Genomic DNA, 27,870 nt, shown 5'->3' on the forward strand with positions numbered 1-27,870 from the left:
TCAGAGGAACTGAGTTTTAATAGAAATAAAGGAACTCATTGGTATCATTGATGTTAGTGTTGATGGGAACATCTTTACTGCATCTTGACCACGGAAATATAATCTCTACTGCTCTACATCTGTTCTGTATATCTATGATAAATTCATATTTTTGTGACTTGTATTTATTTAAGAGGAGAAACAGAAGCATCAGAGTAAAACCAGGAGAAATGTTTGGAACATCTCACCACCATTTCATTTAAACATATATTTAACTTTTCATTTTGTCCAAAAGGGGGCAGCAAGAATTTAAAAACTCTGTGTGTGTGTGTGTGTGTGTGTGTGTGTGTGTGTGTGTGTGTGTGTGTGTGTGTTTGACAGCTTCTGTGGCAACCTTCACACAACATAAGCCCCGCCCCCTTTCTGATGTCAGTAACAGTACATAGTGATGATGTCACTACACTGGCAGAACATAATTGGCTGGATAGTAGCCTTCCACTCCTTCTTTTATTCCACGACACCACCCCTGGTCATCTTCATCCTCCACCTTCAGAAACTCTTCACCTTCTCACACACACACACAAACACACACACACACACATACACATACACACACACACACACACACACAAAACCTTCAAATGATTACATCTATAATCCAGGAAGAGGTGTAGGCATGGCCAAATATGAAATAAGCATGGTCACCTGCTTTGAATGACAGCTCATCTTCACCTTCCCCTGTGTAAGTGTACAGAGCTCGGACACGCACTCCACCAATCATCACCCTGAGAGAGAGAGAGAGAGAGAGAGAGAGACCAAATGTATAAATATCCTTACTTTATAATCCTTTTATTTACAACCAAAAATTGAGCAAAGAGTTATCAGATCATCGGATATTTTTTCCACCTTTAATGTGAAATATCAGTCAACAGCATTCAGGAACAAAAATAGAAGAAAAATCACAAACACATTGCATCCTGGTTGCATGAGTATACACACCCTTTAATGGGTCATGTGACTGTGCTTAGAATGAACCTTCACATTCAAACTACTTTTGGCAGGATAAGTGATTTAATCCTCTGGCCTGGGTGGGCTGTGATTGGTGGCCTAATGAGGTGAAAGCGGCCACAGTATTTAAAGACCCTTGTTTTGGTGCGTGGTGACATAGAGGATAAATTCCATGCTGTTCCTGTTGGCATTTAGGTATAAATATAACCTGTTGACTGTGTAATGGTGTAAATGACAACTTAATATTTTTATTATCTATAGTTTAATTGAAGCGGAGCTGGCGAAACAAGTGTGTTACAAGTTGTGTTAGAGTTCACACTTGTTCTGAGTAGCCATACAGCTGCACCTTTGTTCAACCTAAGTAAAGACCTTTTTTAGGGCCCAAGCACCTATGGTGCGTAGGACCCTATTGTAATTGTGTCGTTTTTTTTATTATTATTAGGGCCCGAGCGCCGAAGGTGCGTAGGACCCTATTGTTTTCCTTCCGTTTATTTATTAGGGCCTGAGCACCTCTGGTGCAGGCCAGAATGGCCTGCACCAGAGGTGCGAAGCCATATTGTTTTCCTTAGAATTTATTTATTTATTTATTTATTTTTTTTTTTTTTTGCATTTTTTTTGCATTACAGGGGGCACTACAGAGCCCTACTGCCACGTCTGTGCCTAATCTCCGGTGTTTTTGAGCATGTTAAGGCACTCAAAGTGCATGCCAAGTGCATAATTACGCCTGAAAATGAAAGTAAAGTTTGACACGTTGCTATGGGAACAGCGTTTGATATATCAAAAATTCCTCCTCAATTTATCATCTACAATGTCTCAGCATCATGTTGACCACTTTTGGTGTCAATCGCATAAATATCCTGGGAGGAGTATTTAAAGTTCACCACATGCAACTGTCAAAAATCCACCTTTTGTGACTGAAACACTTCCTGGCGCCTGTTGGTGGTGCTATGTCCGAGATTCACAATAGGCACATTGATGCGATCGAAATCCTTGTCCGAACATATACACAGCATGTCATCCAAATAAGACATTTTTTGCTTTAGATATTAGACACTAACTTTTTCACTGAATTCGCCATAAATTTGTTGCCTCGCCACGGCAGCACCGTTCAAAATATCAAAAATCCCTTCGCAATTTAGCAAGGGCAATGTCTCGGCATCATGTTCTCCACATTTGATGTCAATTGCATGAATTCCCTAGGAGGAGTATTTAAAAGTTCACCACATGCACCTATAAAACAACCCAACATGGCCGACTTCCTGTTGGGCGGAGCTAATAGGTTTAATTGTGAAAGTTGTTCGGGTCGATGAGATCTATATGCATACCAACTCTCTTACATGTGTGTACATGTTTGCCCCATCTGTGCACCGATATTTGTTTTGCATTACAGGGGCGCTACAGAGCCCTATTGCCACGCCTATGTTCCAGCCTTGACCGGTCCTAATGGCAGACGACTTTGACGTCTGTGCCAAATCTCCGGTGTTTTCGAGCATGTTAAGACACACAAAGTGCATGCCAAATGCTTAAATATGCCTGAAATAAAAGTAAAGTTTGAGGCTTTGCCATGGGAACGGTGTTCAAGATATCAAAATCCTTCGCAATTTATCATCTACAATGTCTCGGCATCATGTTGACCACGTTTGGTGTCAATCGCATAAATATCCTGGAAGGAGTATTTAAAGTTCACCACATGCAACTGTCAAAAATCCACCTTTGTGACTGACACACTTCCTGGCGCCTGTTGGTGGCGCTATGTCCGAGATTCACAATAGGCACATCGATGCGATCGGAATCCTTGGCCGAACATACACACCACTTGTCGTCCGAATAACACATTTTTTGCTTTAGATATTAAACACTTCCTGTTCTCCAAATTCGCCATAAATTTGTCGCCTCGCCATGGCAGCACCGTTCGAGATATCAAAATCCCTTCACAATTTAGCAAGTCCAATGTCTCGCCATCATGTTCGCCACGTTTGATGTCAATCGCATGAATTCCCTAGGAGGAGTATTTAAAAGTTCACCGCATGCACTTATAAAACAAACCAAAATGGCTGACTTCCTGTTGGGCGTACCTCATAGTTTAGAGGGCGAAAGTTGTTCGGTCGATGAGATCTATATGCATACCAACTCTCTTACATGTGTGTACATGTTTGCCCCATCTGTGCACCGATATTTGTTTTGCATTACAGGGGCGCTACAGAGCCCCCTGCCACGCCTGTATACCAGCCTCACTCTGACGTGTGTGCCAAATTTCGAAAGTTTTCGAGTATGTTAAGGGACCTCTAATGACCAATGTGTGTAAAAAAAAAAAAATAATAAAATAAAAAAAAATAAATAAATTCTAAGGAAAACAATAGGGCTTCGCACCTCTGGTGCAGGCCATTCTGGCCTGCTTCTCGGTGCTCGGGCCTAATAAATAAATATAGCTGCACAAAAGGTGGATTTTTTGACAGTTGCATGTGGTGAACTTTTAAATACTCCTCCCAGGATATTCATGCGATTGACACCAAACGTGGTCAACATGATGCTGAGACATTGTAGATAATAAATTAAGGAGGGATATTTGATATCTCAAACGCTGTTCCCATAGCAACGCATCAAACTTTACTTTCATTTTCAGGCGTAATTAAGCACTTGTCATGCACTTTGGGTGCCTTAACATGCTCGAAAACACCGGAGATTAGGCACAGACGTGGCAGTAGGGCTCTGTAGCGCCCCCTGTAATGCAAAAACAAATATTGGTGCACAGATCGGCCAAATGTACGCACATGTACAAGAGTTGGTATGCATATAGATCTCATAGACCGAACAACTTTCACAATCAAACCTATTAGCTCCGCCCAACAGGAAGTCGGCCATGTTGGGTTGTTTTATAAGTGCATGCGGTGAACTTTTAAATACTCCTCCTAGAATAGTCAAGCGATTGACACCAAACTTAATCAACATGATGCCGAGACATTGTAGATGATAAATTGCAACGTGAATTTGAGGCATATTTAAGGCTTTTGGCGTGCTTAGATTAACTTGAAATTTGACACATACATCACATTTGTCGGCTGTTAAGTGTGGACAAAAAGGTCGGACAACAGTGTGTCTCTTAAGTGGCTCACTAGCGCCCCCGTTTGTCTAAAATGTGGGGTTTCTTTTACCTACAGTTCCCAAATGGGTCAGTAACAACATAAAATAGTCCACTGATATTTACCCACTTGATGCACTTGCCCACCGTGCATTGTTTTCTGGGAGGCACCGTATAGCGATACACAAACGTGCGAGGGCCCGCCATCGCTGCTTGCAGCTATATTTAGGGCCCGAGCACCAAAGGTGCGTAGGACCCTATTGTTATTGTGTCGTTTCTTTATTAGGGCCCGAGCACCTATGGTGCGTAGGACCCTATTGTAATTGTGTCGTTTTTTATTAGGGCCCGAGCACCGAGAAGCAGGCCAGAATGGCCTGCACCAGAGGTGCGAAGCCCTATTGTTTTCCTTAGAATTTATTTATTTATTTTTTTTTTTTTACACACATTGGCCATTTGAGGTCCCTTAACATACTCGAAAACTCTTGAAATTTGGCACACACGTCCAAGTCCTTTGTCACTAGGGCCGGACAAAGGCTGGAATACGGGCGTGGCAGGGGGGCTCTGTAGCGCCCCCTGTAATTAAAAAACAAACAGTCGTGCACAGATCGAGCAATTATGTACGCACATGCACGAGAGTTGGTACGCATATAGATCTCATCGACCCGAACAACTTTTGCCCTCTAAAATATGAGCTCCGCCCAACAGGAAGTCAGCCATTTTGGTTTGTTTTATAAGTGTATGCGGTGAACTATTAAATACTCCTCCTAGGGAATTCATGCGATTGACATCAAACGTGGTGACCATGATGCCGAGACATTGGACTTGCTAAATTGCGAAGGGATTTTTGATATCTCGAACAGTGCTGCCATGGCGAGGCGACAAATTTATGGCGAATTTGGAGAACAGGAAGTGTTTCATATCTAAAGCAAAAAATGTTTTATTCGGACGACACGCGGTGTCTATGTTCGGCCAAGGATCCCGATCGCAACAATGTGTCTATTGTGAATCTCGGACATAGCGCCACCAACAGGTGCCACGAAGTGTGTCAGTCACAAAAGGTGGATTTTTTGACAGTTGCATGTGGTGAACTTTTAAATACTCCTCCCAGGATATTTATGCGATTGACACCAAACGTGGTCAACATGATGCTGAGACATTGTAGATAATAAATTGCGAGGGAATTTTTGATATCTCGAACGCTGTTCCCATGGCAACGCGTCAAACTTTACTTTTATTTCAGGCATATTTAAGCACTTGGCATGCACTTTGTGTGCCTTAACATGCTCGAAAACACCCGAGATTTGGCACAGACGTCAAAGTCGTCTGCCATTAGGACCGGTCAAAGACTGGAACATAGGCGTGGCAGGGGGGCTCTGTAGCGCCCCCTGAAATGCAAAAACAAATATCGGTGCACAGATCGGGCAAACATGTACGCACATGTACGAGAGTTGGTATGCATATAGATCTCATAGACCCAAACAACTTTCACAATCAAACCTATTAGCCCCGCCCAACCGGAAGTCGGCCATGTTGGGTTGTTTTATAAGTGCATGCGGTGAACTTTTAAATACTTCTCCTAAAGAATTCATGCGATTTCCATCAAACGTGGGAAACATGATGCCGAGACATTGCACTTGCTAAATTGTGAAGGGATTTTTGATATTTTGAACGGTGCTGCCATGGCGAGGCGACAAATTTATGGCGAATTCAGGGAAACAGGTAGTGTCTAATATCTAAAGCAAAAAATGTCTTATTCGGATGACACGCAGTGTGTATGTTCGGCCTATGATTCCAATCGCATCGATGTACCTATTGTGAATCTCGGACATAGCGCCACCAACAGGCGCCAGGAAGTGTGTCAGTCACAAAAGGTGGATTTTTTTACAGTTGCATGTGGTGAACTTTTAAATACTCCTCCCAGGATATTCATGCGATTGCCACCAAACGTAATCACCATGATGCCGAGACATTGTTGATTATAAATTGCAAAGGGATTTTTGATATCTCGAACGCCGTTTCCATGGCAACGCCTCAAACTTTACTTTTATTTCAGGCATATTTAAGGCTTTTGGCGTGCTTAGATTATCTTGAAATTTAACACACATCACATTTGTCGGCTGTTAAGTGTGGACAAAAAGGTCGGACAAGGGTGTGTCTCTTAAGTGGCTCACTAGCCTCCCCGTTTGTATAAAATGTTGGGTTTCTTTTACCTACAGTCCCCAAATGGGTCAGTACCAACATAAAATAGTCCACTGATATATACCCACTTGATGCACTTGCCCACCGTGCATTGTTTTCTGGGGGGCACCGTATAGCGATACACAAACGTGCGAGGGCCCGCCATCGCTGCTTGCAGCTATATTTAGGGCCCGAGCACCTATGGTGCGTAGGACCCTATTGTAATTGTGTCGTATTTTTAGGGCCCGAGCACCGAGGAGCAGGCCAGAATGGCCTGCACCAGAGGTGCGAAGCCCTATTGTTTTCCTTAGAATTTATTTATTTTTTTAATTTTTTATTTTTTTTTTTTACACACATTGGTCATTAGAGGTCCCTTAACATGCTCGAAAACTCTTGAAATTTGGCACACACGTCAGAGTCCTTTGTCACTAGGGCCGTACAAAGGCTGGTATACAAGCGTGGCAGGGGGGCTCTGTAGCGCCCCCTGTAATTAAAAAACAAACATTCGTGCACAGATCGGGCAATTATGTTCGCACATGTACGAGAGTTGGTACGCATATAGATCTCATCGACCCGAACAACATCAAACGTGGCGAACATGATGCCGAGACATTGGACTTGCTAAATTGCGAAGGGATTTTTGATATCTCGAACGGTGCTGCCATGGCGAGGCGACAAATTTATGGCGAATTCAGAGAAACAGGAAGTGTCTAATATCTAAAGCAAAAATGTTTAATTCGGACGACACGGTGTGTATGTTCGGCCAAGGATTCCGATCGCATCGATGTGCCTATTGTGAATCTCGGACATAGCGCCACCAACAGGCGCCAGGAAGTGTGTCAGTCACAAAAGGTGGATTTTTTGACAGTTGCATGTGGTGAACTTTTAAATGCTCCTCCCAGGATATTTATGCGATTGACACCAAACGTGGTCAACATGATGCTGAGACATTGTAGATAATAAATTGCCAAGGGATTTTTGATATCTCGAACGCCGTTCCCATGGCAACGCCTCAAACTTTCATTTTCAGGCGTATTGAAGCACTTGGCATGCACTTTGGGTGCCTTAACATGCTCGAAAACACCGGAGATTTGGCACAGACGTCAAAGTCGTCTGCCATTAGGACCTGTCAAAGGCTGGAACATAGGCATAGCAATAGGGCTCTGTAGCGCCCCCTGTAATGCAAAAACAAATATTGGTGCACAGATCAGGCAAACATGTACGCACATGAACGAGAGTTGGTAGGCATATAGATCCCATCGACCCGAACAACTTTTACGATCAAACCTATTAGCTCTGCCCAACAGGAAGTCGGCCATTTTGGATGGTTTCAAAAGTGCATGTGGTGAACTTTTAAATACTCCTCCTAGGGAATTCATGCGATTGACATCAGAAGTGGTGAACATGATGCCGAGACATTGCACTTGCGAAATTGTGAAGGGATTTTTGATATCTCGAACGGTGCTGCCATGGCGAGGCGACAAATTTATGGCGAATTCAGAGAAACAGGAAGTGTCTAATATCTAAAGCAAAAAAATTTCTAATTGTATGACACGCGGTTTGTATGTTCGGCCAAGGATTCCGATCGCATCGATGTGCCTATTGTGAATCTTGGACCTAGCGCCACCAACAGGCGCCAGGAAGTGTGTCAGTCACAAAAGGTGGATTTTTTTAGAGTTGCATGTGGTGACCTTTTAAATACTCCTCCCAGGATATTTATGCGATTGACACCAAACGTAATCAACATGATGCGGAGACATTGTAGATGATAAATTGCAACGTGATTTTTGATATCTCGAACGCTGTTCCCATGGCAACGCGTCAAACTTTACTTTTATTTCAGGCATATTTAAGGCTTTTGGCGTGCTTAGATTATCTTGAAATTTGACACATACATCACATTTGACAAGTCACATACATCACAAGTGTGGACAAAAAGGTCGGACAATAGTGTGTCTCTTAAGTGGCCCACTAGCGCCCCTGTTTGTCTAAAATGTGGGGTTTCTTTTACTTACAGTCCCCAAATGGGTCAGTAACAACATAAAATAGTCCACTGATATTTACCCACTTGATGCACTTGCACACCGTGCATTGTTTTCTGGGGGGCACCGTATAGCGATACACAAATGTGCGAGGGCCCGCCATCGCTGCTTGCAGCTATATTTAGGGCCCGAGCACCGAGGAGAAGGCCAGAATGGCCTGCACCAGAGGTGCGAAGCCCTATTGTTTTCCTTAGAATTTATTATTATTATTATTATTATTTTTTTTTTTTACACACATTGGTCATTAGAGGTCCCTTAACATACTCGAAAACTCTTGAAATTTGGCACACACGTCAGAGTCCTTTGTCACTAGGGCCGTACAAAGGCTGGTATACAGGCGTGGCAGGGGGGCTCTGTAGCGCCCCCTGTAATTAAAAAACAAACATTCGTGCACAGATCGGGCAATTATGTTCGCACATGTACGAGAGTTGGTACGCATATAGATCTCATCGAGCCGAACAACTTTCGCCCTCTAAACTATGAGCTATGCCCAACAGGAAGTCAGCCATTTTGGTTTGTTTTATAAGTGCATGCGGTGAACTTTTAAATACTCCTCCTAGGGAATTCATGCGATTGACATCAAACATGGTGAACATGATGCCGAGACATTGGACTTGCTAAATTGCGAAGGGATTTTTGATATCTCGAACGGTGCTGCCATGGCGAGGCGACGAATTTATGGCATATTCGGAGAACAGGAAATGTTTAATATCTAAAGCAAAACATTTCTTATTCAGATAACACGCGGTGTGTATGTTCTGCCAAGGATTTCGATCGCATCGTTGTGCCAATTGTGAATCTAGGGCATAGCACCACCAACAGGCGCCAGGAAGTGTGTCAGTCACAAAAGGTCGATTTTTTGACAGTTGCATGTGGTGAACTTTTAAATACTCCTCCCAGGATATTTATGCAATTGACACCAAACGTGGTCAACATGATGCTGAGACATTGTAGATGATAAATTGCGAAGGGCGTGTCCATGGTGGTCTGACAAAATTCGAGGATTCGCCAAGAAAAAGGGAAGTTGCTATAACTCGGACATACAATGTCCAATCTGCCCCAAACTTCACATGATTGATAAGACTCCTGATCTGAAAAGATCCACATTTCCATATTTAGTTATAGTCATAGCGCCACCTGCTGGCAACAAGAAGTGTGGCACTTTGAAATGACTGTGCCATAATTATCCCGTCTTTACTCGCTTACATGCATCTCGCCCCACTGTTCACTGTTTTCCTCAGGCCGCCGGGTGGCAGTGAGCCCGGCGAGGGCCCGCACATCGCTGCTTGCAGCTTTAATTATAATTATTATTATTTTTTGCATTTTTTTTGCTCGAAAACTCATGAAACTTTGCGTACACAGTGAAAAAGGTCGAAAGATTAGGTACGCCATGTTCCTCAAAAGTGGATGTGGCCAAACCGGCTCAGTAGCGCCACCTATACACGTTCAACGGTGTGTGGCTCAAGCTATGTTTCACATACATGTCTGAAAATCGGTAGACACATGTACCACACTAAGACCTACAAAAAAGTCTCTTGGTACCAAATCCGACACCCAACAGGAAGTCGGGTATTTTTAATTGTATGAGCAAATTTTTGGCCGTTTTTGCCATCCTCCTAGAGATTTGTTCAGATCAACACCAAATTTGGTACGCATAATCTAAAGGCTTTTGCAATGTTAAATTGCTAAGATCTAGAGTTTTCATCAAAGGGCGTGCCCTTGGTGGTCTGACAAATTTTGACGATTCGCCATGAAAACGGAAGTAGCCATAACTCGACCATACAATGTCCAATCTGCCCCAAACTTCACATGATTGATAAGACTCAAGATCTGACCAGATCTACATTTTCATTTTTAGTAATAGTCATAGCGCGACAAGTGTCAATGCTTCGCCATGGGAATAACAGTTGAGATTTGTTCAGATCGACACCAAATTTGGTAGGTATAACCTAAAGGCCTTTGCAATGTTACATTGCAAAGATCAAGAGTTTTCGTTGAAGGGCGTGTCCATGGTGGTCTGACAAAATTCGAGGATTCGCCATAAAATAGGGAAGTTGCTATAACTCGGACATACAATGTCCAATCTGCCCCAAACTTCACATGATTGATAAGACTCCTGATCTGAACAGATCTACATTTCCATATTTAGTAATAGTGATAGCGCCACCTGCTGGCAACAGGAAGTGTGATGTTTTACTGTGCAATGAACTACTCCTAGAAATTTAATGCCATCCCCTTTTGTATTTGGTCAATCTTATCTTAAGGCCTTTGTGCTAGTGATTTGTGAAGATCTTGAGTGTTCGTTAAAGGGCGTGTCCATGGCGGCGTCACAAATTTCAATGTCTCGTCATGGGAATAACAGTTGAGATTTGATCAGATCAACACCAAATTTGGTAGGTATAATCTAAAGGCCTTTGTTATGTTACTTTGCGAAGATCTAGAGTTTTCGTTGAAGGGCGTGTCCATGGTGGTCTGACAAATTTCGAGGATTCGCCATGAAAAAGGGAAGTTGCTATAACTGGGACATACAATGTCCAATCTGCCCCAAACTTCACATGATTGATAAGACTCCTGATCTGAACAGATCTACATTTGCAGATTTAGTTATAGTCATAGCGCCACCTGCTGGCAACAAGAAGTGTGGCACTTTGAAATGACTGTGCAATAATTCTCCCGTCTTTACTCGCTTTCATGCACCTCGCCCCACTGTTTACTGTTTTCCTTAGTCCACCGGGTGGCGGTGAGCCCGGCGCTGCTTGCAGCTTTCATTTTAAATTTAGTTTTAGTGTTTAATGTTCAGATTTTTTTGCATTAACAGTGAGTTGGAACATTAATGCTGTAAGCGCTATGCCTAGCTGAAGAGGCTCTGTGACGATGACGCTGCTGGTTTGCTTACGGAAATTGCTGCTGCTTTGCTCCAGATTTTATCGCTGGTTTACTTGTGGGCATCGCTGCTGCTTTGTTAGTGATGTTACTGCTCTTTGGCTTATAGATACTGATGGTGCTTTGCTTGTGATTTGACTGCTGCTCGGGCCGTTGGGTTGGGAGCTACGAGCCTCGTGACTGCCAAGTTTCTCTTTTATTTCATTTGAATTGCTTTAGATACATTCCCCTGGGCCTTGTTTTGTTTATATTTTGCACTGGATTGTCCTTGGCAGCGATTTTGGTTCTTGTTGTAAATGTAAATCATTTTTTTTCTGTCTGATTTGTTATGAGCTGGTTATTGGTTGATTTTATTTTTATTCGACTTTACCACGAAATTTTGTGTTAATTGTTATTGTAACCTCTGGTTAACATGCGCATCTTTAGGAGCCGTGAGGGTGTAGTGTTGAAAAGGGAAGGCCGGCTGTTTCTTTCGAGAGAATGTTACACAGTGTGCACGGTGTGTAATTTGGAGTGAATTGGGTTGGTTTGGAAGCCTCCTGAGCTGCAACCGGCCTGCCTTGTTCCCGCTAAGCCTGGCTCGGAGACATATCCATAGTGTGTGTTTGTAAGGAAAAATATTCTATTGATAGTGATGTTTTTCTTTCTTCTTTTTAAAAAGATATTCACGCCTGGTATTTTTCGTTATTTTCCCTCAATTGTTAAAACTTATCAGTGTTTCTCTACGGGAAGTATTTTCCTGTCGCTCCACCAGGGTGGCGTAGTCGGATTAAATTAATTGAATCCTTGTGTTTCTCAATTACAGTTCTTGCACTTTCTTCGCCCACCACATGGTGTTTAAAAGTAAGTATACGTTATACTGTCATTAGTGAAGTGTTTCCAATTTACTCCAAAACCTTCAGCATGGTATTGATGCAGGGTGATGGGACTGTGGGCACTGCTGTGGGGACATGGGACGGGAATTATGACTGCAAAAGTAGCTCAGTGGAACAACTCGTCAGAAGGTCATGTGTCCAAAGCTGCAAATTCTGGCAATGAATAAACTTTTATTGAAGAGTACTGAGTGCTGATTTACAAGGAAAAATCTATATTTTATGCCCATGATCTTTTAAAACAGTCATGATTCTGTAATGAAAATCAATGCATGTGATCATCAACACCTCCAGAAATCATTATATGTGAACACAGTTCTCTATGTCATTGCCACAAATGGGGCCAAAAGCTCGTGTATAATGTACTGAGGCAAAATGGAAAACTGTTCTGTGTTCAGACGAATTAAAATGTTTATTTCTTTTTGGAAACCATGGACACCACGTTCTCTGTGCCTGTGGAATGGGCAGCTTGAACAATTAGAAAATCTCCAACGTTATTTACAGGTTTCAGAGCAACAAATGCTTCCATCAAGAAAATGTCTATTTCAGGGACAGTCTTGTATATATAAGCAAGACAATGCTAACTGTATACTGCATCCATTACAATAGCATGAGTTTGTAGTAGAAGAGTCTGGGTTCTGAATTGGCCTGTCTGCAGTCTAGACCATCATCTAAAAATACTGTTGAGCAGCTGGAATCCTGTATCAGACACATATGTAATGCTTCAAAGTGGCAAACATGTTCCTTTAACAACTTTTTTTGAGACGTGTTGCAACTGAAAAAAGAGAAATGGTATTTTCTTAAAATGGTATAAATATCAATTTAAACATAAGGTATGTTTTCTATGTTTAATTGTAAATAGAATATGCATTTATAAAGGGTCCCTGGTGGTCTAGTGTTTAGGATGCGGCGCTCTCACCGCTGCAGCCCGGGTTCGATCCCCGGCCAGGGAACCAACCCCAGCCACTTTCAGTGCCGGTCCCAAGCCCAGATAAATTGGGGAGGGTTGTGTTAGGAAGGGCATCCAGCGTTAAAAATGTGCCGCTGTGGCGCCCCCTATCAGGAGAAGCCGAAAGAAAGTTTTTAGAATATGCATTTATAAAACTGATCATTGCATTCTGATTTTATTTACATTTTACTTTTCTGGAAATGGAGATGCATTTAAAGAAAAATTTTATATTTCTGAAATGAATTATTTGCCATATCCACTGATGATGTCAATAACTCTACCAGGAAGTAGAATTGGACATGGATGAAAAGATGAGTGGGGAGAAGGAGTGATATACACACAGTGAGTTGGTAGGAAATATAGACACTCCAGAAACACCACTCAGCCAATCAGATCAAAGAAGCAGAACTATCTGCAGTATACCGACACTGGACCCCAAGATTGTGTATTATTTGTTCATTCAAAGCATCAGTGACCATTCCAACCAGGGACCAGGAACCAGGAAAGGGGCTTTGTTTATTTTTACCTGAATGATGTTGGGATTTTATAGCAGGTGGAAAATAATTTCATTCCTGCGTCTGTAAAGTATTCGATAATGATGATGATGATGATGATGATGATCGTCTTACCCTTTTCTCTCCTCAGTCTGTGGTCTTGGTTTTTTGACATGTTTCTGTTTCTTACATGGTGGAACCCACTCCTACACACACACACACACACACACACACACACACACGTTACATGCCTTATATTCAAGCCTCCAGTCACAGGTATATATGAATGGGGTTATTTTAATATGTTGTATAAGTAACACACACACACACACACACACACACACACACACACACACACACACACACTCATACACATACCTGCAGTGTGGGCCAGTGTGTGTTCATTCCTGGACCGTAGTTGTTTTTCCACCACTGTAAATCGTCCTGCTCATTGATGGACATGAGAGTGTGTAACAGATCACTGTACACGGCCTTCACACTGAAACACACACAAACACAAAGATAGAGTGTGTGTGTGTGTGTGTGTGTGTGTGTGTGTATGTGTGTGTGTGTCCTGCTTTGTACACAAACTCTCATTACCTCGGAATGTGTTTGTTCAGGAGCTGATGGTTAGGTTTTTATAATCGAAGTACTACGTTTACCAATCACAGGTTTTTATAAATGTGTTTTTATAAATTGTGTTTTATAAATGTGTTTATGCACACCCACACACACACACACACACACACACACACAGTGTTGTAAGTTACCTGTGATTGTTAGTGATGTCCAAGTGTGTGTGTATGGACAACAGTGTGTTCTTCAGGAAGCTGATCCTCTTCCTCTCCTGCTCCTGTGATTGGTCAAACACTGACTCCATTTCCTCCATGTAGCGTGGAGTATAACCAATTACATCATCCAGAACCTTCACATAGTGTTCACGTGCCTGTATCAACAAACATCGTCATCATCATTGCTGTGACAAATGTAAATACAAACAGAACGTAATGACTTGTACATTTTGTAAACCCATATTTTATTCACAGTAGAACATGGAAAACATTTACAATTTAAAGGAAAAAAAAAAGAGGTCATTTTGAATTTGATGGTTGGAACAGGTCTCAAAGTTGGATATTGGATGGCCATGATCTTCGGGACCACTGCATTTAAAACAGTCATACAGGCTCTCCAGATCATCCACAAATGCAGGTTAAATCTCTATCATGTAAAGAAGAAGATATGCGTAAACATGATCCAGAAACACCTCCGTCCTCTGAGCCAAAACTCATTTAAAATGTACTGAGGCAAAGTGGAGAACTCTTCTGTGGCCAGATGAATTAGTTTCGTTTAAATTTTTTATTTAAAAAAAGACAATTCTAACTGCTTACTGCATCTATTAGAACAGCAGGACTTCGCTGTGGCTTAGCTTCACAGAGTGATTGGTGACTGCACTGTTTGCAGACAAAAACTAGTGCAGACGCAAAACAGTGCAGACAGACAACACAACACAGTGTGGAACAAATACACAAAACACACAATAGCACTGACCAGTAAACCTGCTGTATGATATGATTATACAGAAATGTAACAGAGAGAACTATAAACAAGTGTGTGTTTGTAAACATAACCACAATGCAGTGCAGAAACAGCAGCAGTCAAGAGGCGCAGAACAGCATGGAACAGTATCATATCATTAAATATTAATATAATATAAATATAATATATGCAGCGTGTGGAGTAAATGTCCATGATAGAGGGGAGAGAGACTCTGATGATCTTCTCAGCTGTTCTCACTATCCTCTGTAGGGTCTTGTGATCCGAGACGGTGCAATTCCCAAACCAGGCAGTGATGCAGCTGCTCAAGATGCTCTCAATGGTCCCTCTGTAGAATGTGGTCAGGATGGGGGAGGGAGATGGGCTTTTCTTAGCCTTCTCAGGAAGTAGAGACGCTGCTGGGCTTTCTTGATGATGGAGCTGGTATTGAGTGACCAGGTAAGGTTATCCGCCAAGTGAAACCAAGGAATTTTGTGCTCTTGACGACCTTAATGGAGGATCCATGGATGAAATGCACACCTTTCCTCTGTCTTCTCAGAAAGTAGAGAAAAGGCTTTATTTTGGTGATCGAGCTGGTGCTGAGTGACCAGGTGTTCTTCAAGGAATTGTGTGCTCTTGATCTCCATGGAGGAGTCATTGATGATCAGTGGAGAATGGCTGTTCTGTGCTCCCCTGAAGTCCACAATCATTTCTTTAGTTATGTCAATGTTCATAGACCGGTTGTTGCTCCACACCAGGCTGTTAACTGTTGCACCTCCTCTCTGTATGCTGACTCGTTGTTCTTGCTGATGAGACCCACCACGGTCGTGTCATCTGTGAACATGATGATGTGATTTGAGCTGTGCATTGCTACACAGTCGTGAGTCAGCAGAGTGAACAGCAGTGGACTGAGCACAAAGCCCTGAGGGGCCCCAGTGCTTAGTGTGGTGGTGCCAAAGATGCTCTTCCTGATTCGCACTGACTGAGGTCTCCCAGTCAGGCAGTCCAGGATCCAGTCCCAGAGGGAGGAGTTCAGGCCCAGTAGGTTTATTCAGGAGCTGAGGGACGATTGTGTTAAATGCTGAGCTGAAGTCTATGAACAGCATTTGTACGTATGTGTCCTTTTTGTCCAGGTGGGTCCACGGCTTTTTGTTGGAGCGTGTAGTGATGGTCTTGTAGATGGTCACATCATCAACACATTTGCTGATGTAGCTGGTCACTGATGTGAACTTCTCTAAGTTGATTGCCATTGCCATTGGTCACCATTGGTTGCAGCCTTCCTAAACATGTCCCAGTCAGTGCACTCAAAACACTCCTGGAGAGCAGAGTACCTTCTGCTGGCCAAGCTTTCAGAACCGGTTTAGAGCGTCTGACGAGCGGTCTGTATGCTGGAATTAGCAAAACAGTGATGTGGTCTGAGTAGCCAAGATTTGTGTCGGGGCTCCACACGATACACATCAGGGATGTTTGTGTAAACATGATCAGGCATGTTCACTCCTCTCTTTGCAAAGTCCACATGCTGATGGAGTTTAGGGAGCACAGTCCTGAGATTCACATGGTTAAAATCTTTGGCGATAATAAACAATCTGTTGGGGTGAAAATTCTGCAGGTCGCTAATAGCCCCATAGACCTCACACAGTGCCTCCATAGCATTAGCGCTGGGGGGAATGTACACTCTGACAATGAAAGTTGTGGTAAATTCCTGCGGTAAATAAAATGGCCTGCATCTTACAGTCCCCATCTTACAGTCCCGGCTAGTCCATTCCTCTTCCAAAACATCAGCAGCTGGTCTCCTCAGTTCCCAAACATTTTAACATTGTTGTTAAAAGAAGACTTGATGCTACACAGTGGTAAACATGGAAGTGTCCCAACGTTTTTGAGACAAGTCAAGTCAACTAGGCTTTATTGTCAATTCAACCATATACAGTGCAGTACACAGTCAAACAAAACAATGTTTCCCCAGGAACAAGATGCTACAGCAAACAACATCAAATAACAAAAGGGAACACAAGGAACACAGAAGTACACATAACTCTAAACTAATAACACAACATGCACATGTGCAAAAAATGGGAAATGAAAAGAAAAGAAAAAAGACAAGAGACATCATGAGACAAGGAAAACCAGTCACACAGTAGTGCTGCCCAATAAGTAGGTTGTGCATAAAAACTTCCATGTGTTGCTTCCATCAAATTTAAAATGTTTCAACATTTGATACATTTTCTATGTTCTACTATAAATAAAATATGGATTTAAGATTTCACAAATCATTGAATTCTGTTTTATTTACATTTTACACAGTGTTCTAACTGTTTTAGAATGGGGGTTTGTGTGTGTGTGTGTGTGTGTGTGTGTGCGTGTGTGTGTGTGTGTGTGTATATATCTCACCTGGTCTCGGTGCGCTCCTGCAGTCATCTTGGCCAGTTGGATTTTGTTGAGTGTGTGTTCTTTTTGGTTGATGTTGTTTTTGGCTTTAATTTCTTTATTCAACACACTCTGCTCCTTCTGACACAATTTATGATAGGCCTGTCTCGCTTTCTCCAACTACACACACACACACACACACACACACACACACACACACACACACACCAGCACATTAGCATTTCATGCACTTCCAGATATTTTCCCTAATAGAACATGAACATTTTAAAGTTGTGTCCTAAATCCCACTGTTAGTTGTTCTAGATCACTCCTATGATTTATTTTTGGGGCGTAGGGGTGTGTTTATTTCTAGGAGTATGTTATAATTACTGAACAATTTATAGAATACATTAAACACATTCATTAGGGTTTTCTAATAAAGGACAGTTGAGTGCAGTTTCAATTGTACGTTTACAGTATTTAGCAGACACCCTCATCCCCATCCAGAGTTTCATCCAGAGGATCAATGCTAGATTTATTTCTCACACACTACAGGAGATTTCAATGTCCTACAGCATCCTAAAAACACACTGAACACAAACATCTCGTCTTTGGGGCGGGGTCGCAGTGCATCTGATGTTCTTACCTTCTTGAGTTTTTTGATCCAGGGTTTCTGTGCACGTGCAAACTCTCGCTTCAGCTTATGTGACTCTCGAAACCCACAAAACATTTTCCTCTGAAATGCATCCTTCTTCCAGGAACGAATGTGCTGTCCATCCTCTGAAACAAGGGCGTGAGAGATAGATGTGTGCAGAATAGAGAGACGCTCGGCAGAGGAGAAAAAACATTGCCATGCCCTCAGGAGAGAACCATACATCGGTCCTGAAAGAAAAATAACAATAGATAGATAGATAGATAGATAGATAGATAGATAGATAGATAGATAGATAGATAGATAGATAGATAGATAGATAGATAGATAGATAGATAGATAGATAGATAGATAGATAGATAGATAGATAGATAGATAATCTACACTCAGTTCCATATAAGTGAAAACAGAATTCTAGAAGAATGTGTACATTAAAATATAAAAAAACTGAATATAAATAAATATAAAAAAAACTGAAATATCTCGTCCATAAGCATTCAAACTCAATAACCCTTGAAAATGATCTCTAATTTCTCTGGATCATTACTGAGATGTTTCTACACACTGATTCTCTCCTTTATCTTACATTTTCACATTTACATCACAGAAACATTGGAATTCTGGCACAATACTGGTTATAAACATGTTTCCCATGACAAACATGTAAGAAATATTGCACATGCCTTTTATTAGTGTTAGTGTTAATTGTGTCTGTCATTTATTCAAAGAACATATTTACTTTTAATCACCACATTACCTGTGTAAAGCTGTTTTGAGACAATGTTCATTGTTAAAAGCGCTATATGAATAAAAATGAATTGAATTGAATTGAATTGAATTGAATTGAATTTATCTTCTAATGCTGAAGCATGGCCTGGTTTTAGTAATACAGATGTGGTATTCAAATATATCTGTAAAACAAAAATAGTGAAAATATCCAGATAAACTGTGCTACTCTTACTCCAGATTACATGCTACTACATTCTGGATGTTTCAGGCAGGGAAACATCAATGCCTAAAGTAACTGCTGAATCTACAGCATACAGGAATTCAATAACCAGCACAGCTTTCAAATGCTGAAGGTCTCTCACAGCCATGGAGATCATGTCAGATGTGTGAAGATTCTACACTATGGATAATAAAGATACTGAAATTACTGAGCAACTCAAGAACATTGAAGGATTTAGATTATAATTAATATCAACAGTCTGCTACAATGTGCTCAGGACCACAGTTTGCATTAACAGTTGGGCATGTAAACATCATCACTGAGCAGTTTATAACCTCAACACTGATGGAACTGTAATGATGGATATTCAGACTGCAAAAAAAAACGTTAAAACAGCAGAAAAAATCATTGGTGCTTCCCTGCCCACTCTCCAGGACTTGTACCATACAAGAACCAGAAACCGGGCAGGAAAAATCATTAATGACCCTTCACACCCTGGACACAAAATCTTTCAACTCCTCCCTTCCAGCAGGTCCTACAGAACTTTGTTCACTAAAACTGCCAGACACAGTTTCTTTCCCCAAGCAATCACCCTCACTAACAACTGACCATAATTATATTCCCTGCTCATATCTATGAGTACTGCACAGAACTGTCAGTCATCACATTATCTGTATATGTTGCACACACTATTGCTGCTATATACTGTACAAAGTTTTACAGTAAACTTTTTAATCATACCTGACACACAATACTGTCATTTGCACTACCATGCACTCCCACACTTTATATACATTACTGATCTGTATCCCTATTTATTACCCACACTGTCTATACTGTCTCATATTGTCTGTATTGTCTGTATTGTCTTGTATAGTCTGTTTTTGTCTTGTCTTGTCTGTTTTGTCATGTATAGGTTTTTTTATTTATGTCTGTACTTTTGAGAGTAACAAACAGCTGGAACCAAATTCCTTGTGTGTGTCAACACACTTGGCCAATAAACCTGATTCTGATTCTGATTCTGATTCAGTGTTGAGAAGGAGGTTCCCTTTAAAGTCTCTCCCCTTAAAAGCTGCTTTGGGAGAATGTCCCTGTTAAAAACTCTAAAAAAATCAAATTGAACTAAATTAAATTGACGTGAATTAAATAGAATTGAAATTTAGACACAACTCAGTAGCTAGATGGATAGTTTCAGAAATCAACCAACATTCCAACCATCTTAGCAGTGTTGTGATGAGCATACCATTCTAGTTTCATCATTGTAATGAGATGGCATCTGGGAACTTGTTTTTAATAAAGTTTTCTGTTGTGTTGCTGCTCCACATGAACAGCAGCGAAGCCTAACCCTATGGACTTCTGAGAAACCTGGTACCTGATTTAAGACTGCAGGTGCTTTGACCACCTCAGGACTGAAATCAAGTCTTCATTATCAAAACATTTTATAATCCTTGGCCTTGTTCGCTTGTACACTTTAGGCACATTTTGGATACTGTGGGAAAAATTTGTCTCTTCACAGTCTCTGTAGGAAGTGGAGGTCTCTACACAATTCTGTGAGCTGCTCCACCTCCTTTCTGAATCATTAGTTATGCTGATTAGACCCACAACTCTAGTGTCATCAGAAGCCTGATAAGATGAGTGTACTCTGCAGCACAGTCATGAGTCAGTAGTGTGAACAGCAGTAAACTGAGCACACAGCTCAGGATATCATCAACGTTCAGTGTGGAGTTGCTGATCCTTGCTGATTTAGGTCTACCATATTAAAGGTCCAGAATCCAGTTGCATAGGGAGATGATTAGAGCCATAATTGTACTAAACGCTTAAGTCCATGAAGTGCATTATCTCACAAAGTTGTCACTTTGGTCTAGATGGGCGAGAGAGAAAATGGATGGCAGGAGATATGGTGTCTGTCTGTTGGGATAGTCTGCTTACTGAATAGAGTCCAGTGTGATAAAGGAACCCTTATGTGTTTCATAGCTGCTCAAAGCACTTTATTACCACTCAGTGCTTTCACTTGGTGCTACTCAGCAGAGTCCCTGCTTATCTTTAAGCGACGGTTGAAGACCTACCTCCTTATGAAACGTTTAATTTAGCACTTATCAAGTTTGCATTGTAAAAATCAAGAGTTATAGTTTACTTTATATTAAGATTTTTTAATTAGCATACCAGTGTATATTTATTTATTGCTAGAGACTCAAAGCACTTTTGTATGTCGCTCTGGACACGGACATCTGCTAAATGCCGTAAATATAAATGTAAATGTACTCAGATGAGTATAGGCTAATTCTTAAGTCTGGTTCCTCTAAAGGTTTCTGCCTTATACCATCTCTGGGAGTTTTTCCCTTTCCTTCCTTTTTCCTTTACCACCGGCTTGATCATTAGGAATATACTTATAAGGACATTTTTTTTACTCTTTATTACCTCACTATCATTGTAAAGCTGCTTTGTGACAATGTCCATGTACCTAAAGTCCTCCACCTTCTCCACCTCTTCACCCTGCAATCGCACCCCTCCACTGCCCTCTATTATTCACACACATGTACGCTGTCTTACTTCTACTGACTTTCATTCCCCTTCTCTCCAGCATGTACCTCCATCTCTCCAGGATCTTCTCCACCTGCAACCTACTCTCACCACAAATCACAATATAATCCACAAACATCATAGTCCAGGGAGACTTCTGTCTGACCACATCCATCAACCTGTCCATCACCATTGCAAACAGAAAAGGGCACAGAGCCGATCCTTGATCCTGTTTTAAAATGTATAAACTCTTCCATTAGCACTGGTTATGTACCTACATCCTTCAAACTGCAGTTATCAACACTCTAATTAAGAAACCTGACCTTCACCCTGTCAACTGTCCAACTACAGTCCAATATCAAACCTTCCCTTTATCTCCAAGATTCTAGAAAAGGTTGTAGCACAGCAGTTCTGCTCACATCTACTGAGGAATAACATTTAGGAAGTGTATCAGTCAGGATTTCAGCCTCATCATAGCACAGAGACGGTGCTAGTTAAGGTGAAATATGGCCTGCTATTGGCCTCTGATCAGGGTTTTGCAGGCTATTTGTTGGTACCTCAAATAATGAAGACTACAGCAACGGGTAGATGTTTCTCTTATAATGGCTGTGTTACGTGACACCATGTCACGGATACACCAGACATCAAAAAACGGGAGCAAAACAAGGTGTCGTTTATTGTTATATTTAACAGAATAAACAGGAGAATAAGAAATGGGTGTGCAGGAAATAATAGACTTAGCTGTAGCGTGTTTCACAAGAAGCATAGCGAGGAGTATAAGAAACTCAGGATCACAGGAGCAGTAGTCCAGAAGATCTAAGATAGCTGAGCGAGAGTGTGGAGTGTTGGAGGAAGGCGTGACTGGTGGTTCTCTGACATTACCCCTCCACTCCAGGGGCGGCTGCTAATGCCCTAACCCAGCCCCGGGGATGCCCGTGACCTCTGGGTGCGGGGTGGTCAGGGTGATTGAAGTGAAACTCCTCCAGGAGTGCCGGGTCCAGGATAGCTCCTCTGGTCCATACCCCTCCCAATTGACGAGGTATTCCAGCGTGGAATGCCGACGTTGAGAGTCCAGAATCTCACAGACAGAGTAAACAAAGGGTTGCTCTAGCACCACAGGGGGAGGCAGATCGTTGGTAGCTCCAAAGTTCTCTGCGGTAGAGGGAGAAAAGGGATTTGGGAGCAACACATGCAAAGTAGGGTGGATGCAGTACCTGGGAGGGAAGTTGAGCCAATAATACACATCATTCATACGCCACAGTATCGTGAATGGCCCGTTGTAATGAGGACTGAGCTTCCTGCAGGGCAGTTGGGGGGGCAGATCTTGGGTCGACAACCACACCTTGTCTCCTGGTTGGTAGGGAGGTGCTTCTGAAATCCGAGGATCTGCGAACCTTTTTGTGGTCCTAAGGGCTCTTTGGAGCTATGTGTGTGCCGACTCCCAGACTCTCTCGCTCTTTCGGAACCAGTGATATGTTGGAAGGTTCCTCTGTCCAGGGGAACAGTGGAGGTTGGAAGCCGAGTACCCACTGAGATGGGGTCAAGCCAGTGGTTTCTTGGCATAGGGAGTTCTGTGCATGCTTGGCCCACAGGAGGAAAACGTTCCAACTATTCTGATCCGGGTGGCAGTGGGATCGGAGGTAGAATCCAAGCTCCTGTATCTTCTGCTCTGTTTGGCTGTTAGTCTGTGGATGATAACCAGAGGACAAGTTAACAGTAACACCGAGTAGCTTGAGGAACGCCTTCTACATGTGGGTAGTGAACTGAGGACCCAAGTCAAACACTATTTCTCTAGGGAGGCCAAAATTAAGAAACACATGTTGGAAAAGTAATTCAGCGGTTTCTAGAGCTGTAGGCAGACCTCGGAGGGGAACCAATCTGCAGGCTTTGGAGAAGAAATCTACAGCTACCAGGTGTTGCCATTTAAATTTGTCAGTTTAGAGACAAAATCAATTCTAAGTGGGACCAAGTTCGTTGTGGGACCGGTAGGGGAACCAGTTTTCCCACTGGTAAGTGGCAGGGTGTTTTTGAAATGGCACAGACAGAGCAATCTTGAATGTACCTTGCAAAGTCTCTGACTATACTGGGCCACCAGTAGCAAGATCGGAGCATTAGGAGGGTCTGCCACCTACCCGGGTGGCCTGAGCCTGGAGCCTCGTGGACTGACCTCAACAGGGGCTGACAGCAGGTCCTTGGGACACATTTCCTCCCCTCAGGGCATTCTTGTGGGGCAAGTTCCACACGGGTTGCCTTTTGGATTTCTTCATCTAAATTCATAATAGGTTCTGGGTCCATGGGGTCATCGGGGGCATAGTTTCTTGACATGGCATCTGCTTTACCAATCTTGGAGCCTGGACGATAGTTAAAACTGTTGTGAAATGGGTGAAAAATAAAGCCCATCTGGCATTTTGCTTTCCGAAGGTATTGGAGGTTCTTGTGATCAGTGATCACTGTAAACTGATGCGTGGCCCCCTCCAACCAGTGCCGCCACTCTTCTAGAGCCAGTTTGAGATCCAGAAGTTGTCAATTGCCAAAGGGGTTGCAGATGTGGGGGGTTACCTGTATGTTGGAATAGTGCAGCCCCTTCTCCTGTGGAGGAGGTGTCCACCTCCACTATGAATGGGAAATGGGGATCCAGGTGTCATAGGAGAGGGGTGGTACTGAACCTCCATTTAAACCTCATGAAGGCCTCCTCAGCCTCCTGCTTCCAGACAACGGTTTTGGCCTTACCCTTCAGGAGTGAGGTAAGCAGGGCAGTGACCAAACTGAAATTACGAATGAACATCCGATAGAAATGAGAGAATCCCAAAAAAAAGAAGAAGCTGGAAGCCACTGGAGAAGAGAATGGTGTGATGAAGCCCTGTTTTAAGGCTTCTTGAATATAGGTCTCCATAGCTGCACACTCTGGGACGGACAGTGGGTAGACTCGACCGTTTGGCAGCTTGGCCAAAGGGTCTCTCTCACAGACAAGCTGAAAGCGCTCTAGACATCCTTGGGAGATGAAGTTTCACGAGAAGCCCATATCTACAAGGGCTGAAATCAGAAGTGGTAATGTGGGGGTGATGATTTTGACAGGTAATTTTTATAAGTGGATGATCTCAGAGGTGAGGTTTACGGTACTCACCGACGGATGTAGGGGTCGGGCAGGGCACTGGCGGATAAAATGACCAGGATCACCACAATATAGGCATGCCCATGCCGCTAGGCAGTGCTCTCTCTCTCTTCTCGATAGTCGTTGTGTACCGATCTGCATTTGTTCTGGTTCTGGGATAGAAGGGACGGTGGGGCGGAGTGATGGTTCAGCCTCACGGGATTGACAGGCGCCCAGCCGTTGGGAGATGCACATGGCTCGCTGGATGAATGCCTTTAGTCATATATTGCCAGAGCCATGACAGTTACCTTCTAGTTCTCCCTTTTAGTTATGCTGCCATAGCGAGTCTTGCTGGAGCCCCAACTGCACAGTGTCCTTAACTTTCATACAACAAATAAGAACACATTATAATCCATATCCTTCTCTCTCTCTCTCTCTCTCTCTCTCTCTCTCTCTCTCTCTCTCTTTATCTCGCGGTTGAGTTTAACATGCTCCTGAGGTTCCAGTGATCAATTGAATTCAATTCATTTTTATTTGTATAGCGCTTTTAACAATGAACATTGTCTCTTTATAAGTGTAAGCTTGTCCCTGATGAACAAGCCAGTGGCGACTATGGCAAGGAAAAACTCCCCAAGATGGTACAAGGAAGAAACCTTGAGAGGAAGCAGCCTCATCTAGGTTGCACTGAATGTCCAATTATAGCAGATATATGATGTTGCGGGGTACAGTGATGGTGATCAGAAGCGAAATGTAGTCCTGAGTTCCAGTGATCACTGTTCCTGCCCCTCTTCCCTTCGCGGATCTTTCCACTTTGTCCAGGCCTGCCTCTGGATAGTGTCCCTCAGCACCTGATTGAGAAGCTGAGCCTACTGGGCCTGAACACCTCCCTCTGTAACTGGATCCTGAACTTCCTGACTGCGAGACCTCAGTCAGTCCGGATCGGAAACAGCATCTCCAGCATCACCACACTGAGCACGGGAGACCTCAGGGCTGTGTGCTTAGCCCACTGCTGTTTACTCTGCTGACTTATGACTGTGTAGCAATGCACAGCTCAAATACAAATCATCAAGTTCTCCAATGATCAGCAAGAACGATGAGTCAGCATACAGAGAGGAGGTGCAAAGGTTAACAGCCTGGTGTGGAGCGAATAACCTGAAAGAGATGGTTGTTGACTTCAGGAGAACACCGAGCGACCATTCTCCACTAATCATCGATGGATTAACAGTGGAGATCATCAAGAGCACCAAATTCTTTGGTGTTCACTTGACATATAACCTCACCTGGTCACTCAACACCAGCTCTATCAACAAGAAAGCCCAGCAGCATCTCTACTTCCTGAGAAGGCTGAGGAAAACTCATCTCACTCCCCCTATCCTGACTATGTTCTACAGAGGGACCATTGAGAGCATCTTGAGCAGCTGCATCACTGCCTGGTTTGGGAACTGCACCATCTCGGATCGCAAAACCCTACAGAGGATAGTGAGAACAGCTGAGAAGATCATCAGAGTCTCTCTCCCCTCTATCATGGACATTTACACCACACGCTGCATCCACAAAGCCAACAGCATTGTGGACGACCCCACAGACCCCTCACACACACACCCCTCACAGACACGCCTCACACACCCATCACACACACTTTTCACTCTCCTGCCATCAGGGAAGCGGTTCTGATTATTCGGCCGTCACATCCAGCTTCCCTCAAGCCATCAGGCTTCTCAAACCAGAACTGAACTAAACTCACACACACACACACACACACACACACACACACACACACACACACACACACACATTACATCACTTCATTTCCTTGAACTGTTTACACGCCGTTTCTGCACATCTTTCTGGATTGCTGCTATTTGCTCTTTTGCACAACATTTTGTTGACAATATTTTGTTTACATTGTTGTCTTTGCACTGTTTGCACCATGTTGCACACATGCACTTTATGTGGGGAGGACACCTACTAGTGCTTGGCCCTGTTTTTTTCTGTTTCTGTGATTGTTGTTTTATGTAGCATCAAGGTTCTTGAGGAACATCGTTTTATTTCACTGTGTACTGCGTCAGCTGTATATGGTTGAAATGACAATAAAAGTTTCTTGACTTGATTTGACTTGTCCTCTTCGATTGAAGGCGACTCTGTGCAGCTGGGGACGGTTTCTCATCAACACCTTGGATGGTTGCATGAAATTCTGGAGTAAGAACGGGAGCTTTGAGGATTGATTTGGACTGTAGTTAATATCAACAGTCTGCTACACTGACTCAGGACTACAGTTTGCTTCTGATCTCCATCACTGCACCCCAACATTGTTTATCTGTAATAAATGGACATTCGGTGGCAAATAAGCATGAATTGAATTGCTGTCACACTGTCCTGCACCACCCTCACATACTTCCCTGACACACCTGACTTCCCCATACAATACCACAACTCCTCTCTCCACCCTGCAATTCCTTCCAAGAATATTAAAGCAAATGTGAAAACATGCTTTACTGTGGGTAGGTCACTATTTCACCATTGAGTCTCAGTGAACAACTTGTTACTATGGAAATGATAAAGTATTAGAAGTAAATATAATTCTGTCAATGCTACTGTTACAGAACCCTCTGACTACTTACAAGCAACAAGGAGTGTGTGTGTGTGTGTGTGTGTGTGTGTGTGTGTGTGTGTGTGTGTAGTGTGTAGTGTACATACTTGAGTCAGTTATTTTTTTCCACTTGTTGCTCCATTCAGTGAGCTGCTGAGCGTAATGTTTCTCCAATTGAGCTCGGTCTTTAAAACAGTCCACAATGACATCACACACCTCGAATGAGTCCTGAGTTCTGTTAACTGTACGGGCATAGTTTCCCGGCTGAAACACGCACGCACACACACACACACACACACACACACACACACACACACACACACACACAGTGTTTACAATGCCATAACTTAATTAACACCATATTTTGTATATTTACCATATACAACATCAGCGGTTACTCTAGAAAACATTACAGAGAGAGAGAGAGAGAGAGAGAGAGAGGGGAGAGAACTTAGAGAAAGACAGAGTAATAGTCAGAGAAAGGGAGAGAGAGCGCGAGCGAGAGAGAGAAAATAACAGTTATCTCACCATCCAGAAGCTGAGTTTGTTGGTTTCATCGTGCTCCCCTGCCATGCGTCAAGCTGCAAACACCTAAAGCCTAAAGAAAGTGTGTGAGTTAAAGGACGAAGAGCAGTGTGTGTGTGTGTGTATGTGTGTGTGTGTTGGCTGGAATCTGGCAGCAGGAAT

The 27,870-nt window shown here is 42.8% G+C and overlaps 1 protein-coding gene across 1 annotated transcript; it reads right to left on the reverse strand.

Moving 5' to 3' along the window:
* Positions 1 to 27,870, reverse strand: zgc:91999 (uncharacterized protein LOC445104 homolog). Its single transcript, XM_046848643.1, has 9 exons — positions 27,712 to 27,870; positions 27,291 to 27,447; positions 18,028 to 18,263; positions 17,406 to 17,561; positions 14,255 to 14,430; positions 13,863 to 13,983; positions 13,620 to 13,690; positions 685 to 764; positions 1 to 543 (listed from the first exon to the last, which is right to left on the reverse strand). Exons 1-9 carry the CDS (start codon positions 27,754 to 27,756, stop codon positions 437 to 439), a joined length of 1,149 nt encoding a protein of 382 aa, XP_046704599.1. The 5' UTR covers positions 27,757 to 27,870; the 3' UTR covers positions 1 to 436.

The sequence above is a fragment of the Silurus meridionalis genome, chromosome 4, assembly GCF_014805685.1.
Source record: "Silurus meridionalis isolate SWU-2019-XX chromosome 4, ASM1480568v1, whole genome shotgun sequence".
Classification (NCBI taxonomy): domain Eukaryota; kingdom Metazoa; phylum Chordata; class Actinopteri; order Siluriformes; family Siluridae; genus Silurus; species Silurus meridionalis.

What these genes read in the sequence shown, in the direction of transcription:
- zgc:91999 (XM_046848643.1), bottom strand. Translation starts at nt 27,756, where the DNA reads ATGGCAGGGGAGCACGATGAAACCAACAAACTCAGCTTCTGGATG. An exon ending in GAAAAAAATAACTGACTCAA is followed by an intron (nt 18,264 to 27,290) that starts GTATGTACACTA and finishes TTTTTCTTTCAG; the next exon opens with GACCGATGTATGGTTCTCTC. An exon ending in TGAGCTGTCATTCAAAGCAG is followed by an intron (nt 544 to 684) that starts GTGACCATGCTT and finishes GTGTGTGAGAAG; the next exon opens with GTGAAGAGTTTCTGAAGGTG.